Source organism: Corapipo altera, unplaced genomic scaffold (genome assembly GCF_003945725.1).
Source record: "Corapipo altera isolate COAL_440 unplaced genomic scaffold, ASM394572v1 77b, whole genome shotgun sequence".
NCBI lineage: Eukaryota > Metazoa > Chordata > Aves > Passeriformes > Pipridae > Corapipo > Corapipo altera.
Genome location: NW_020884933.1, coordinates 2,906,296 through 2,923,057, shown reverse-complemented (window position 1 = coordinate 2,923,057; position 16,762 = coordinate 2,906,296). Strand labels below are relative to the sequence as shown.

Below are 16,762 nucleotides of genomic sequence, written 5' to 3'. Positions count from 1 at the left end.
TGGTGTGTGATCCCACAACCCTCGTGGTGTGTGACCCCACAAACCTCGTAGTGCACATACCCAGAAACCTTGTGGTGTGATCCCACAAACCTCATGGTGTGTGACCCCACAAACCTTGTGGGGTGAGACTCCATAAACCTCATGGTGTGTGACCCCACAAATGTCGTGGTGTGTGACCCCAGAAACCTCATGGAGTGTGACCCCACAGGCCTCGTGGTGCATGACCCGAGGTTTAAGTTGGGCATTAGGAAGAGGTTCTTCACAGAGAGCACTGGAATGGGCTGCCCAGGGAGGTGGTGGAGTCACCATCCCTGGAGGTGTTTAAGAGGAAACTGGACGTGGCACTTGGTGCCCTGGTGCTGTTGGCTCAAAGGTTGGACTCCACGATCTCTGAGGTCCTTTCCAACCTGTTCTGTGACACCCAGGAATGAGCTGGGCTGGGATGTTCTGTCTCAAACCCTCCAGCCCGTGGCTGATGAGCTGCAGAGCAGCAAAGCTCAAGTGGAAACACTCACGCCAAGGTCACTGCAGTGGAACCTGCTGAAGGAAACCCCTGGTTTCAGCTTAAAGAGGAACTTTCTAAAGAGAGTTTTTCATCCTTTCTGACCACAGGAAGCTCAGGAGTCTGTTGGAAAATGAGACTCAAGTGTAAACTAACCACCAGCAAAAGGCACTTTGTTCCAAGGTTGCTCATTCATTGTCAGAGCTGACCAGGAGCCCAGACTGGTGCTGGGAGGGTGGGGAGGCCCTGGCACAGGTTACCCAGAGAAACTGTGGCTGCCCCATCCCTGGAAGTGTCCCAGGCCAGGATGGAGCAACCTGGGACAGTGGAAGGTGTCCCTGCCCATGCCAAGGGGTGGCACTGGGTGATTTTAAGGTCCCTTCAACCCAAACCATTCCGTGCTGCAGGTGTAACCACGCTCCAACCCACAACCCAGACCTGGCTCTTCACTTTACCTGCCCAGTGCTTTGTTCTGTTGGACAACATACGGGGGAAAATTCCCACGGGGAATTCTCGGGAAGCTCAGGAGTTCTGCTGCATTTCTCTTTTTCCCCCCACCATTGCCCAGAGATTCCTGCAGGATCTGCTGGCATCTAGTGTTGGCTCCTGACACTGCTCAGGTTTCCAAGGGACGGGCTCTGCTCCTGGGGCTGCTGCTCAAAGGCTGCTTTTCAAAGATTTAGGACATTTGGGGGGGGAAAAAAAAAAGGAAAAAAAAGAAAAAGAGCCTCCTAAATAAACGGCCTGGTTTTTTTCAAGAGTACTGAGAGGCTCATGTTCCATTAACCTGAATGGGAACTTCTGGAAAAATCAGGCCATTAACTTCTGCTTTGGAAATGCTTCTGGCTCGCACAGTTAAAGGGTTTTTAGCCACTCACAGGGTCATTTTTTCAACGTTATAAAATGCCTAATTTTTTATTTTTTTTTTATTTCTTACAATGTGAATCTCAGGTCCTGAAATCAACCCAACGGGAGTTCAGGGTGCAGGGACCCAAAAAAACAACATGGAGATCACCTGGACGGTGAGTTCCCTGATGCCTTTTGGGCCTGGAGTGATGGGATGAGGGGAAACGGCTTCATAGGGGCAGAGGGCAGGGATAGATGGGATATTGGGAAAAAATTCCTCCCTGGGAGGGTGGGGAGGCCCTGGCACAGGTTGCCCAGAGAAGCTGTGGCTGCCCCATCCCTGGGAGTGTCCAAGGCCAGGTTGGACAGGGTTTGGAGCAACCTGGGCTAGTGGAAGGTGTCCCTGCCCATGGCAGGGGGTGGGATGGGATGATATTTAAGTACCTCCCTAACCCAGGCCAGTCTCTGATGATTCTGTGATGAAATAAAAAGCAGAGGACACAAGAGAGGCCGTTGTTAGTGCCTAGAAGGTTTGTGATAAAAAAAAAAAATCATTTTCAATGATGTAAATCAAACAAAACGTGGTGAATAACAGAGAAGTCAGGGAAGATCATCCAAGAGACAGGTTCTCAGTAGTACAGAGGATTTACAGAGCAGCTCTTGCTTTGCTTCGTGCACCACCAGGTGTCATCCACAAACAAGCCATGAGCTGTGAGGAGGCTTGAAATTGCAGTGGGAATACAGGCTGGAATACAAGGATAATATATATGGAATATATATTGTATGCATTCTGTATGATGCACACACTTGATTTATTATGTGTAATATATATGTAAGCAACCTGGGCTAGTGGAAGGTGTCCCTGCCCGTGGCAGGGGGTTGGAATGAGATGAGCTTAACGTCCCTTCCAACCCAGACCATTCCAGGATTTCATGGTTCTAGGAGTGCAAGGTTCTTGTTCCTGCCTTGGCTCTGGAGGGCAGGAACCACGTATGTTCTTTCTTGTTCCCACTCCCTTTTGGGAACAGAGATTTGAGATTTGGTGATGGAACCGACACCAGCCCCAGCTGCCCCCAGGAACCTTTGGGGGCTCCTTGCAGAGCAACACGGGTTGTTTTTCTCCCTCTCACTTCCTCTCTCTGTTCCGGTCCATGAAGCCCCTGAATGCAACTCAAGCTTATGGGCCCAACCTCAGGTACATCGTGCGCTGGCGGCGCCGGGACCCGCGGGGCAGTTGGTACAACGAGACGGTGAAGGGCCCCCGGCACGTGGTGTGGAACACCCCCATCTACGTCCCCTACGAGATCAAGGTGCAGGCGGAGAATGACTTCGGCAGAGCCCCCGAGCCCGACACCTACATCGGCTACTCCGGGGAGGACTGTGAGTACCCGCCCGGCAGGAGCCCAGGGCAGGACCTTGGGGGTTTGCCCCCCGTGCCCCGGGGCTTGATTTGGCACAAAAATCCACTTGGAGCGACCTGGGATAGCGGAACTGGGATGAGCTTCAGTGTCCCTTCCGACCCAACGCATCCCGTGGTTCCACGACTTGGCTCCTGTTCTGGGCTCTGCCTGCACGACCCAAGTCACCCACCCCGCTCCCTTTGCTCTCTGTGACACCCAGGCAGCACTTTGAGGCTGGAAACCCGCAGGATTCCCCTCGGGATGAGCTCTGGCTGCGTCCCAATAAGTGGCATTAACGTTTTCTGCCCCCTCGACACGTGCCAAGCACCGAGCTCATCCCGGAGGAGAGGTTTTATGAATGGCCAAAAGGTCCTTAGTTCACCCTGCACTGGATTCTTGTGCCTCTCTGATAAAGCCTCAGCTAAGCCCCATCCTGGGCTCCTGTTTGCAACACGTTGGCTCAGCTTATCTTCCTTTAAACCTCTGCCCTGGTCACGCAGAACAGCTCATTTAATTCTCTTTTTCTGGGCTGCTGGGTATCACCTCCTGTGCTTGCAGCACCCGAGACTCTCAACCACGATTATCCTCATCCTGCTGGGATAATGTGGTTTGCTGCCAACTGCTTTATCTTTGGAGAAATATGTATTAGTTTGTGGTTTGGGGTCCCTGGCTGTGGGAACATCAGGATTACTGAGAAGGAAGGGGGATAAACCAGGTGAGAACCCACGACCCCAGGCTTGGAGTCAAGGGGCACAAACAGGGCACAGAAATCTGAATGAAAGCTGCAGTTTTGGGGCTGTGATGGCACAGGCAACACACCCTTCAGCTGGGCACCTCCTGGAGGAAACAGGGCAAAGGGAAGGAAAATGGGTAGAAAATGTGGGAATCAGGGTATGGAAGCAAAGCTGGACCCAGCTGAGAGGTCGTTACTGGGAAAGCTCTGCGAGCTCCTGGCTGCACCACCATCTCTGGGCACTACAAGGGTGGGGTTTTTTCTAGTTTCTTTTGAAAATTTGTGCCATAATTATGGGTTTTGGGAGGATCTGCAAAAGCCACCACACGTGTGTGTGTTATATGGAGGCAAACCAGGGAGACCAAAGCTCCCGTACCACAGCCCGGGCACAAATGTGCTCTGCCTGTGCCTGAGGGGTGGGACAGGTTAGAAAAACACAAAAAAACCCTCAAAAAATAACCTCTGTCACATCTGAGCTGCTTCACAAATAACTGCAGATTCCTACACACAGCAGGTGAGCTGTGAACAGGGGGTAAAAACCCCAAGTGGATCAACAGCAGGTTCTGGGCAAATTCAGATTAATGGCTGTGGAAATGAGGTAGTTTGGGAACCATGGGGTCTGACAGTGGCCAAGGTGAGGCAGGAGGGGCTGGATGTGCTGGATCCTTCACTGGGAGAGGGAGGGAGGGGAGCCAGACCCCTTCCTTGCAGCAGGAAACCCTGCTATGATGGTGGGATGAGTGACACAGGACTCGTTTTCTTCCCCCTTCCCATGGAAGGAGGCAGAGCAGTCGTGGGGCTGCTGCTCCCCCAGCAGTGCTGTGATGGGACCCCCAGGGCCAGGGCAGAGGGGTGTCCGTGTGTCCGTGTGTCTGACCCTGCTGGGGGGCCCCAATGCCCACTGGGCTCTATCCCACTGTGCTCTATCCCTGCCCGCCCAGATCCCAAGGCTGCGCCCACGGACGTTAGGATTAGAGTCCTAAACAGCACTGCCGTGGCTCTGACCTGGACCAGAGTGCACCTGGACACCATCCAGGGACAGCTCAAGGAGTACAGAGTGAGCAGCCCCAAACCTCTCGGGCCCTGGCTGTTAACACATCTAATCAGCTCACAGAACTCCCGGCTGGCTCCAGCGGCGGCGCTGCCGGGGATGGGGATGGGGATGAGAGGGAACCCTCCTCTGGCCACCAGGACCCCTGGGCTGCTCTGGGTGCAGAGCACAGGGGCTGAGCTCTGCTCTGGAGCAGCGAGGAAGGGCTGGTTTGCTCTCTGTGGGGCCGGGGGACATCTTCTGTTGGCTCCCCCGGGTCTGGGATGGCCCTTCCCGGAGCCTCCCTGCAGGATCCGGGCGGGCTCCGAGCAAACAGGGCTGTCCTTGTGCACCCCCAGAGGGGCTGGGGGGGTCCTACCCCTGCAGGAAGGTGGCTCTGGGGAGAGTGACCTCAAACAGGGTCGGTTTTGTGTCATCCCCAAAGTTCCCATGTGGGATTTTAATGAACCCCAGCCCTGCCAAGCCCAAACCCCGTGGGTTGTACTGACTGGTCCCTACGGGCAGCCTGGATCCTGCTGTGCTTTGGGGTTTTCTGCTAATATTTGCTATTTACTGCTGGAGTAAACTACTAATGTCTATGTACAGAGGATGGACCCTGTTCCAAACAAGCAAAAGTCTGAGCAGGGCCCTCCTCTCAGCGTTTCAGACCAAAACCACGTGCCCTGCAAACAGTTCCAGCCCCTCAAATCCAATAATCTGCTGGGCTCTGCTCTCCTCTTTCTGCCTCTGCTCTTCTTCTGGTCCATTTTCTCAATGAATCTTATCTCTGAAGAAAATAAGATTTGCAGTCAGGGCTTTGAATGGGAGACTTTCCAAAATCCAGGCTTTCCTTTGTGCCTGGCTGTGTCCCACCTTTCCTTGGGTGGAAAGGGAGGATTGCTTGATGTCCAGCTCTTGGGAACCAGAGGCAGCTTTTAGTCTGAGCTCGGTGGTTTTGCTCTGTGCTCTTTGGCAAGCACTTAACCCTCTTCCTCAGGTAACACCCCTGACCTGGTGGGTCAGGGTTGGAGCTGGTGGGACCTGGAGCTTCACTAATTGCTCTAAAAGCTTCTCTTTGCAAAGTTCTGCTCTTGGTTTGTACATAGATATTTTTTTTCCTAAAAAAATTGCATTTCCATGGGACAAGCTTCACTTGCCATGCATGTTTCTTGAAGGCCTATTTCTGGAGAGACAGTAGCTTGCTGAAGAACCTGTGGGTCTCCAGAAAACGGCAGTTTGTGAGTTTTCCTGGAGACAGAAACCGGGGCATAGTGTCCAGGCTGTTCCCTTACAGCAACTACAAACTTGAGATGGTTGTGACCAACGGCCGAGGAGATGGGCCCCGCAGTGAGGTGAAGGAATTCCCCACTCCTGAAGGAGGTATGTTCCCAGGGGGGCTGGGAATGTCCCTGTTCCTCCATCCCAACGGGAAAGGTTCGGGCGGAGAGGCGGATTTTAGGGACGGGCTGAGCAGAACCAGCCTGGAATTTTAGCACAGGAAAAAAAACCCAGGAAAGAAAATTAGCACGGAATTTTAGCACAGGAAAAAGCCAGGAAAGAAAATTAGCCTGGAATTTTAGCACAGAAAAAAAAGCCAGGAAAGAAAATTAGCCTGGAATTTTAGCACAGAATTTTAGCACAGAAAAAAGCCAGGAAAGAAAATTAGCCTGGAATTTTAGCACAGAAAAAAAAAACAGGAAAGAAAATTAGCACGGAATTTTGGCACAGAAAACACCCAGGAAATGGATTAGCCCGGAATTTTAGCACAGAAAAAAAAGCCAGGAAAGGAAATTAGCCTGGAATTTTAGCACAGAATTTTAGCACAGAAAACACCCAGGAAAGGAAATTAGCCTGGAATTTTAGTACAGAAAAAAAAGCCAGGAAAGAAAATTAGCCTGGAATTTTAGCACAGAAAAAAGCCAGGAAAGAAAATCAGCCTGGAATTTTAGCACAGAAAAAAGCCAGGAAAGAAAATTAGCACAGAATTTTAACACAGAAAGATGCAGGAAAGAAAATTTTGCCAGGGGCAAATCTTGTCTCAGAATCCAGTGGGATCTTCGTCTTCCTCTTCATCCTGCCCCTGCTGCACAGGAGCAGCAGCTCTCAGCCCTGCCTCTTCCTCAGGATTTTCTGGGATGCTGTCACTGCTTCCTAAGGATTTTCTATTGATCAGCCATAATTAAGATTGTTTTAAGAGGAAGGACTGTAGGTTTTTGTAGTTCCTGTAGGTTTTGCAGTGAAGTGCTTTGTGAGAGGTGATTATCTGTGTGCTGGAGGCACAAGGATTTGGGGTGGCTGTAGATATTTGGGGTGTCTATAGGCATTTGGGGTGGCTATGAGGATACATGGGTGGCATTAATTGAAACAATTACAGCAGATTACACCCCTGTCATGAGGAAAACGTTGATTTTTTGTTTTTCCCATACCACTAAGCTACTTTATTGACTACATATCGACATTTAGGAGACTGGATGACACTCTGCACAACAGGCTGGTTAAAAATAAACACACCCCTAATCTCCCAGATCAGCAAGCCAAGCTCTTTCCCCAATTAAGGCACCGCAATTATGAGTCAACCAGGAGAATAATTTAATTCAGGGCTGTGTAATTCTTTCCTTCCTTGACTGGCTTTGAACCAGCAGTGATAACCCAGGGTAAGGACACTGGAGACACGCAGATCTCCAGACACTGATACCACACTTGGTGATAAGAGAAGCTGCTGTCCTGCTTTTTGTGGCTTGGAGGGAGAGAGCGAGGAGATGAAAACCTCGGGGTGGGTGGGGGATGCAAAAAAAAGTCTGTTTACAACAGAGAGAAGCAGGGATTGAAGTGAGTCCCAGCTCTGCTTCAGCTGCAGCACCTCCTGTGGCCTCGCTGGGGGGTTCCCAGCACGGGGCACTTTGGGCTGGGTTTGCATGCAGAGCTGCTCTGCTTTCTGCTCCTGCACACCCCAACTGCTGCTGGCACTTGGTTTCTGGCACAGATCCTCGTTCAGGCCGTTCCTGCCCTTTGCTGTGTGTCTGTGTGGCTGTTTGGGAGTGTCCTGGGCGTGTGGGTCGGCCCGTGGCGTGTTCAGCAGTGGAAGGTGTGTTATCTCGTGTGTTTTCTCTTCTCTCCCTCTCCTCCCTGCTCCCTCCTCTCCCAAGTGCCCAGCTCCCCCAGGTACCTGAGAATCCGACAGCCCAACCTGGAAATCATCAATCTGGAGTGGGATCACCCCGAGCATCCCAATGGAGTCCTCACAGGATACAGCCTTAGATACCAACCCTGTACGTTCCACCTTCTCCTCTGAGTGATAATCCTTTAGTAACTGCTGGTTCCCTCCTCCCCCAGCCCAGGGATCTCTCCATAAGGAGCTGGAGACTTCCATGATGAGCCAAGCTGGTGTTGGGAGGGGTCCTGGCACGGTGGAGTTAGCCAGGGAGGGTGGGGGGTGCTCAGCAGTTCCCCAGCCTTGGCTATTGAGCGCTAATAAGTTTGATCTGAGTTTTGAGCGCAGTCCCAGCAGTTCCTGTGCTCACTCAAACACAACCTCCTGCTGTGTAAGAGGCCCACACGATGCCTGGGGCAGCAGAGCCTTCCTTGACCACCTGGATGTCCCCACCAGTGTCCCCAAGTGCCCCAAACAAAGAGTCTTTACCAGCAGCAGCAGCTCCGAGCACGAGGCCCCGCAGTGAGGCTGGAGGAGTTGGAGGGCACCTGAACCTGAACCCACCACCCCCTGGCTTTCCTCCTCAGTTAATGGGACCAAAACGGGCCGAACCGTGGTGGAGAACTTCTCCCCCAACCAGACCAGGTTCACCCTGCAGAGGACAGACCCCATCTCCCGCTACCGCTTCGTGCTGCGCGCCCGCACCCAGGTGGGAGAAGGAGAGCCCGTAGTGGAGGAGTCCCCAGCCCTGCTGGACGAAGGTATGTGCAGCAGCAACAGCTCCTGGCTCTGCCCAGGGCCTGGGAGGGTGATGGGACACGGGGATGAGCCAAAAACTGCGGGTCAGAGGAGCAGGAGGAGCATGGAGACAGCACAGTGAGACAGCACAGCCACTCTGCTGCAGGGACAGAGGGACTGGTCAGGACCAACTGCTGCAGCAGAAACACTCCAGAGGGGACTGAGAGACTGTCCTGGGCTCCAGGGAGCCACCTCAGTGTCCCCCCACAGGCAGTGAGGGTTCCTTATGTGCCCTGGAGAGCAGGAGGGCACTGTGGGGTTGTGGTGCCAGAGGGCAGGGTTAGATCAGATATCGGGTTTTGAAGCCCTGGCACAGTTTGCCCAGAGAAGCTGTGGCTGCTCCATCCCTGGAAGTGTCCAAGGCCAGGTTGGAAGGGGATTGGAGCAACCAGGGCTAGTGGAAGGTGTCCCTGCCCACGGCAGGGGGTGGCACTGGGTGATCTTTAAGATCCCAACCAACCCAAACCGTGCTGTGATTCTGTGACCTCACTCTCCTCTTGCTGAAGGTGATTTAATTTGCCCCTCTGTTGTCTCAGTATGAGCTGAATAAGGGGCAGATGGGGGTGGCTTTTAGGTGGCTCAGAGGGGGTGAAGCAGCTGCCACCTCCCAGTCACCCCACCCAGAACGAATCCCCAACTCTCAGATTCACAATCAGATAAAATGCCCATCGTGGGACATCCATCAAACCAAGTGGAAGTTCAGGAGCCCTGAGGGAATGTGGGGAGACAGAAGGCGGCTCTTTCCTCTCTTTATCCTCCTCTAACAGACCCTTGATTGGGTTAGTGCTCGGATTTAATGGGGGCTTTGTCTCCTTCCCTCCATCTCCCCCTCCCCAGCTAATGGCTCTGAGTAGGAAAAGTAATTCCTGCCATGACCCAGTGGAAATGAAATGCTTCCCAACACCTCTTAGGTGGGTTCCAGGGGCACTAATTGATGGGAGATGGGGCTGTGGGGGAAAACAGCAGCCAAGTTACACCCTGGCAATCGTGAGAGGGGCTTTAAAGAGGAGCTTTGCTGAGCTATTAGAGCACAGCAGTTGGGTTGAGAGCAGTGGTGAATATTTTTGGTTGTTTCTCATGCATTTGCTTTCCTGGGTTTGTTTCTGTGCGCTGGCATCAGCCACTGTGGGCAGTGAACAGTGAAATAACAGCCAGAACCAACTCCTGGTGTGTAAAACTTATTTGATTTGTCTCAGGAGATAGCAGGCAGTGCCTACACCTGTGTGCCAAGGCAAGGCACCCTCTCTGCAGGGTTTGGGGTGGCACCTGATGCTCCCCTGCTGGAAAGGACAAAGCATTGGCCAATCAAGCAGCAAGAAAAATTAAAGTAGTTTACAGTCAAGTTCCAGAAACTCTGGGGGCAAAGTTTGCCCCCCCAAAACATGAGACCCTGAGGGACAACGTGACCTGGGTGAGTTTTGCTCGTGCCAGGCAGGTTGGGCACCACGAGCAGCTCCGAGTGCCCACCTTGATGGGAAGGCACCTGCTGCAGAAGTGAGGTTGGGATTGAAAGAAAATAAGCAGAATAAGAAAATTAAACCCACGAATGGGTTTTTTCTTGGGTAATTGTTTTCTGCTCGCCAGACTCCTTCACCAGGGAGGTTCAAACCAAATGCCAGCACGGGGCAGGACGAGATGTGAGTGATACCAGGGGAAACCAGGGGGAAATTCAGAGTCCAAACTGGGATTGTATCTAAGCAGCTGCTTAAGCACTTGGCTCAAAGACACCCCTGGCACCTCTGCTGAGGGGCTGGGGGGTGTTGGAGCTGGGCTGTGAGTTATCTGGTGTGGTTTCTCCGCCGTGCCCGAGGGGGCAGCCCTGCTGTGCCAGGCTGTGCTCCCACTGCCTTCATTCCCTCCCTCCCAGCTCTCTCCTGACTGTGTGTGAGTGGTCCCGAGTGCCCCGTGGGTGTGCTCTGGTTGTTTGACACGTTCCTGTGTTTTCTCTCCCCTTCTCTGCCGTGCTCTCTCCATACCCCCCTCTCTGCCCCTGGCGCTGCCCTCGAAGCCACGCCAACCCCAGGTACCGGATTTGGAGGTAACAGGCATGGGGCAAAAAAAAGTGCTTTCTGTGCTGCCAATTAAAGCATGAGCTCTGTTAACCCTTTCAATGGCAAAGCTGAGCCTCAAGGAGGGGCCAAACTGGGCACTCAAAACCATGGCAGGTAAAAACAAAGCCCCCACGGGCAGGAGGGACGAGGGCAGGCTCCACAGCGGGGCCTGCAGAGATCAAAATCTCCCCTGAGCGGGGCTTAAAAAGCTCCCAGATGCCTAATGATGGCCAAAGCCACCACACCCTGCAGTGGCCACACACTGAACAAGCCCAAAGGAGAGCCGAGTTGCCCATTAAAGAGGGGTTTTTTCCCTATTAAAGAGGGGGTTTTGCTCTGTTAAAGAGGTTTTTTTCCCTATTAAAGAGGGTTTTTTCCCTATTAAACAGGGGGTTTTGGCTCTGTTAAAGAGGTTTTTTCCTCTGTTAAAGAGGGGTTTTTTTCCTCTGAGGAAGAGGTTTTTAATCCCAGCTCTGCACAAAGCCCCTCTCCCTTTTTAAAGCCTCGCCATCCCCGCCCTGCAAAACGCAGAATATTTCCAGCCAGCCCTGACCCGATGGTGCCAACCACAGCACCTTTGCCCTGCCCTGGGGGTCTAAGCTGGGGTTTTCCCCCCAGGAAGCTGCAGTGCCAGCCCTGGCACATGTGGGGGGGTGTTTTTGGTGCAGGGGCACCACTCAGCTCCCGTGGCTGTGCCAGGGCTGTGCCAGGGCTGTGCCAGGGCTGTGGGGCAGGAGCATCCCCTTGTTGCCAGGTGCCCATTGAAAGGGTTAAGGACAGGTTTGTGCCACAGCTGTGCATGTTCTGCATGGGGGCTGTTGCTGGCTTGGCCCTTGGGGGCTCTCCCTGCAGCAGCAGAGCAGGGATGAGCCTCTTCCAGTGCTGGGGGCAGCACCTCCTCCTGCTTCCATGGAAAACCAACCCCCCCAGCACCGCCCTGCAAGGCCCAGAGCACAACTTCTGCTTCCCAGGGAAGGATTCCCACCCCTGACAGACGTGACTTCCCACTCCCAACACAGCTCTGAGCCCTGTGCCAGCGGTGGCACGGCCCCTGCCCAGCTCAGAAGGGGGGGCAGTGGCAGAGCCAGGGGGTGCAGCCACCCCAAAACCCACCCCCTGAACGCTGTGGGGCAGCTTTGGGGGCGAGTGGAGCAGCAGCACTTCGTCCCCCAGAGCTCCTGCTTTGCCCTGGGGCTGCCCAGGGAGGAACAGCTTCCCAGGGAAGGCTCTTCCCGAGGGATACAAGTGCAGGACCTGCTCTCTGCACCTGTAGGTTTTGCTTTCCTGCCTCGGAGATGTTTCCCCTCCTTTGGTTTGGTTGCAGTGGTGTCTCTCTACCCTGTGTTATCTTGCTTTTTTTTTTTTCCTTTCTGAACAGAGGCCAATCTTTTCCTCTTTTCCTCTTCTGTCTTTTCCTCTTCTCTTCCCCACCCCAAAAAAAAAGAAAGAAAAGGGGGTAACAGATTGGTCTGCTTTGGGTGGTGGACACCTGAAAAGGGCCATATTTTGGCTTAGAGGATCTCCATCCTCCAAGTCCTGGAGGGCTGTGCTGCTGCTACAGCTCCTCCTCCACCCAGGGTTTAGCTCATCCACAAGAATCCAGATTTTCTTCGTGGATCAGGATCACCCAAAGTCCTTTTCTACCTGCAGTGGATGTTGCTGAACTTCGCCAGCACGACCTGACCTCTTTATCCCTCCAGCATCGTTTCACTTCAGGCTTCCTTTCTTACCCCACCAGATGAATTAGCTACCACTTAAAGGCTGATTCTCCAAGCACAGAGCCCTTCCCTCTGTTTTTCACCTTCCAAGAGAGGAAAGAGTGAATTGGAGAGCTGGGCCAGGGCTGAGAGGGGCCTGAGATGGGGCAGTGGAGCAGGAGGTCACCCAGAGCTGCCTCAGCTCCCTCCCAGCATCCCCCAGCAAGGGCAGTCAGGGCAGGATCAGCCACGGGAAGATCCATCTCCCATCCCCATCCTGCTCTTTTGCTGGATGTCATTTCTCCTCAGGCCTCAGTGTTCCATAGTCTGGGCAGGGTTTGGCTCCAGAGGCTGTTTCTCTTCCTAACAAGTCCTGGTTCCATTGAAATGCTGCTTGACCTCTCCCAGCTCCGCTCACTGACCTAGATTGGGTGGATTTTTATGGATCCAAGGTGAAAGTTGCCTTAAATTGCAGTAAAACGTTCTTTGCCACGGGCTGCTGGCACTGAGAGAGAAGAAAAAGGTCTTTTTTTCCAGGGGTAACCTCACCCAAGCAGGGTCAGGGCTGGGCTGTGTGGGCAGGAGGAACTGGACCAGGCTGATGAAATCAAAGTGAAGTGCAGGGACTTTCCCTTAGGAAAGGCTTTACCTTTCCTAAGCCAGACCTGGATAACAGGAGAGTGGATACAGGAAAAGAGAAGACATTTTATTTATACTCTGAGTGAGAAAAAAAATCAAACCTGGATCCTCTCCCACCCCCCCGTGTGTGTGGAAAAACATCATCAGGGACCATAAAGAGTATTGGTTTTAGACTTGAAGGGAAAAAAAATGACTTTTCTCTGTTCTCTTCGTGTTGTTCCATAATTAGGAATTGGAGGAGAAAGATCCCATTGTTCATTTTAGGAACAGAGAGAACTGCTGACCCCTCTCTTTTGGAGGCTGCTCAATCACCCCTTTCTATTCTCAAATCTCTTATCTTTTCACATCAGTCTTGCAGCACTTTCATGGTAAAGACTTTACAATTTCCTCCCGTTGTCACAAACCGAGAGGGCGAGAGGAAAAAATAAATCACTGAGAATGCATTTGCCCAATCGTCAAAAATCATGAAAAATTAATCCAATTTCTCCAAGCCTAATTATTTTGCAGACACACCCAAGGGAAAGCTGCTACTCCAGCCCTAACAACGCATTAAAAAGCACTTTAAATAATTAAAGAGCAGCATAGACAGGGATTGTTTCCTGTATTTTGCAAAACTAAATGCAGCTACTCCCTGAATTTACACTACTCAGAGCAGGACTTGAGTCCTCTCTGTAGAACCTCCCTCTTTAAATATCCCCTTTTGCTGTTATGATTCTTCCTCTCTGTTGTTTGTTTGTTTTTTTTTTCTGATCTGAGCTTCAAACAGGTGGTTTTTTGTGCAAGGTTTGGGCTCCTTTTTCCTGGTCCAGTCACAGGAGCAAAGCAGCAGCACTGAAACCATTAATTGCTGCATCCCCAGCCCCTCATCAGAGCCCATCTCCCCCACCCTGGGAGGAAATAATGATGCTTCTCGCAGACAACCCGGCAAAGAGGGGCAATTAATGGGCTGAGTGCTCGTTTAGGAGCTTCCAGGAAAGTGGGAACAGGGGCTGGGAGTGGCTGTTGCTGGTTTTTACTCCGAGTTTCCTGCGTGTCCCGGGATAAACCTGCTCCAAGGGCTGGTTTTTAGGGGGTTGCTCTGCCCCGGGATGGGGGGAGTGGCAGCTCCTTCTCTTCTTTCAGTGAGTGGGGATTTGTTCCCCATCCCAAGAATTCCAGATCCTGCCCCTTAAACTCGGAGGCAGCTGCTGTCAGAGCTGTGAGAGCACAGGAAAACATTTCCAGCCACTCTGCAAAGCCCAGGAAGGTCCTGCCCGCTGAGGCACCCACAGCTTTGGGAGGACGGGAGTGACCTCCAGGCTTCCAGAGGGAGCCGTGCTGGGAACACCTGCCTGAACCTCCATCTGCCCCTTGGAGCAGGGATGTGGCACTCCCTGGTGAGCTGGGCAGGGGCTGGGGGGCCCAACAGCCCCGGGGAAGAGGCTCTCCCTGTGCTCAGGTGCCCTTTTCTTCGGGAGACTCCGGGATCACTCTGATCTCTGTCCCAGCCCGCCTTGATCCCCCCCCTGCTCCGAGAGCAGCTCTCATTAGGGGATGGATTTCAAAGCCCAGCAAATGCCCCTCATCTTGTCTCTGCCCCGAATCTCCCAGCTGAGCTTTTCTCCCGCATACATTTCATATTTAAGCGCTAATGAGGCCGTAGCTTTGCATCCCGGGGCAGCTCAGGACTAAATCCCCCCCGACCAGGGGAGCCCTGCTCGGCTGCAGAGCCACCCTCCCATCCTCCCCTCTTTGAGCTGCTGCTTCCCAGCTCCCCCAGTCCCCCTCTTCACCTGCTCCTAGTCCTGCCAAGATGATTTTTATCCCCGGTGCCAACTCCCCCTCCTCGGTCTCGCTCAGGGGCTGGGCCCTCGTTATCCTGATGGAATGTGATAGTTCTGCTCCCGGGGATCGCCTCCCCCAGAGCTGCTGCAGGGCTGGGGGGCAAATCCTGCCCGGAATCACTGTCAGCTCAGCCTGGTGCTGAATCCAGGAGGGTCCTGGTGCTGAATCCAGGAGGGTCCTGGTGCTGCAGCTCCCCCTGCGTGTGTTGGGGGCTGCAGGGAACACACAGAGATGATCCCCTGCATCGAGGATAGCGAGGCTTGGACTTATCCCAGATAATCTCTTCCCATCTAAGGCCTAGGGGGGAGCATTAAAGCTGAATCTCTCCCTCTGCTAAAGCCATTCCAGCAGTGCTGGGCAAAGCAGATGGGCCTGGAAGGTGCTGAGCAGGAGAGGTTTGATGATGCAGAGGCTGGGAGCTGGGAGGTTGTACCAGGCTTTCCACCAGCTCCTGCCTTTCAGAAAGTTACTTTCTGCCTTTTTGAGTCTTATTTTCCTCCGAGGGGAGCCAGGGGCTCACAGGGGAGTGCTGAGACTGCATTAGCTGATAACCAGTGTCTCCAGTGCTGTTTGATTGTGTCCAGGGCCAAGCCATCGAGGAGCTGCAGCTCCATCACGTTAATGGGGACATTAACCCAGTGACACCAATCTCTTAACCCCCCAAAAACCCGCTGTGAATCACCAGAGATGGATGTTGGCACTTCCCAACCCAAGGAAGGATTTGTAGAGTGGCCTCAGAGCAGCAAAGTCCTTCACGGGCGAGGGAGGGGGGAAAAGAAAACCCAGAGCAGCAAAACCCCAACCCCCCTTTTTGCTGCTCCACGAACTCCCAAGGACAAAGCTGTGCCCTGTCCCAGCCAGGCTGTGTCCCCTCCCTGTCCCCACCACCTCCCCTGGGCTGGGGCAGTGATGGGCTGTGCACGGGGGGGGCTTTTTTTGGGGGCTGCATGAGGCTGTCGGGGATGCTGCGGGTACCACCCGGAGAGGATGCTGGGCTGGGGGTTTTGGGGTGACTGTGGCTGCTCTTGGTGCACCCCTGGGGCTGGGCTGGGGGGTTTTGGGGTGACTGTGGCTGTTCTTGGTGCACCTCTGGGGCTGGGCTGGGGGTTTGGGGGTGACTGTGGCTGCTCTGGGGGTTTGGGACGTGCTGTAACTGTGGTTCTATTGCAGCTGGGGGCGGTGGGGACATGGACTGAGCGACCTCCTGCTCTTCTCTGCTTTTGGATCCCTGGCAGGGCTGAGGTTTTAGGGGTTGGGTCTCCTTGGGGGATGGACTTGGTGAGAAAGAAAAGCCCTGGCTTGGTGCTGGGACTCCTTTTCAAGTGCTTTCCTAGAGCTGTTCTTGTCTGTGGGTGATTTTTATCGTGACTGGTTTCATTTGCCTGAAAGAGGGATTTGTAATCCCTTGATCCACAGGAAGACTAAGTAAATATAATTTAATGTGAGCATCCCAGGGCGAATCTCCTCTCAGTTACCTTTGGTATTTGAAGCAGCATTTCAGCTGCATTTTCCACTGGCAGGTTTGCAGGCCCAAGGCAATGCCCTCCCCTTCAGTGGGACCCTCACCCACACTCTGGGCTGGGGGTGGAAAAGGGCACATTTCCCCCTTCCCGGGGAAACACAGCCCAGGTGAGACGTGGACACGGGAGCCATTTAGCAAACAAATTGCTCAGACTTTCCCCCTGGACACCTTGGGGTGTAGCAACCCCTGGGTCTTAATTTAAATGTAAATTTTGAGGGGCAGTGATGGCAAAGCACCATCCATCACTCGCCCACGAGCTAAAATCCACCTTAATGCTGAAGCTGCTCCATCACCAGCAGCATTAGCACAGAGAGCAGCCAGGCTGGAAGGAGCTGGGAGGCTGCAGGCTGAGTTGGCAGCTCAGAAATGCTGGAGGTGTAGTCCAGGGGCAGCTGAATTAATGTAATTGCAGCTTGCCTGGCCCACGACAAATGGGATTAGTGTGTTTTCTTAAGAGCTAAATCCCATTTCATTTTTCAGGGAGCTCAGAGTGCTCCCAGCACAGCTCTGTGCAGGGGGATGGATGGTGGCTGTGGGGACAGTCTGTGCAGCCCCAAACCCCCCCAGCT

At 53.3% G+C, this 16,762-nt stretch overlaps 1 protein-coding gene across 30 annotated transcripts in view; it reads left to right on the top strand.

Moving 5' to 3' along the window:
- The window catches only part of NFASC (neurofascin), an 84,774-nt gene that overhangs the window by 48,038 nt on the left and 19,974 nt on the right, over positions 1–16,762 (top strand). For 12 of the 30 annotated variants that reach the window (XR_003530356.1, XM_027659709.1, XM_027659703.1 and 9 more), the window contains 7 exons: positions 1,454–1,524; positions 2,506–2,728; positions 4,423–4,538; positions 5,687–5,891; positions 7,658–7,780; positions 8,250–8,423; positions 10,469–10,498. Coding sequence is in view for 29 of the 30 variants with exons in the window: in XM_027659709.1 (XP_027515510.1) it covers positions 1,454–1,524; positions 2,506–2,728; positions 4,423–4,538; positions 5,687–5,891; positions 7,658–7,780; positions 8,250–8,423; positions 10,469–10,498 (942 nt within the window). In the remaining variant the exon portion in view is untranslated. Of the gene's footprint in view, positions 1–1,453; positions 1,525–2,505; positions 2,729–4,422; positions 4,539–5,686; positions 5,892–7,657; positions 7,781–8,249; positions 8,424–10,463; positions 10,499–16,762 lie in introns of all 30 variants that reach the window. The other 18 variants (XM_027659720.1, XM_027659719.1, XM_027659717.1 and 15 more) reach the window with 6 other exon arrangements.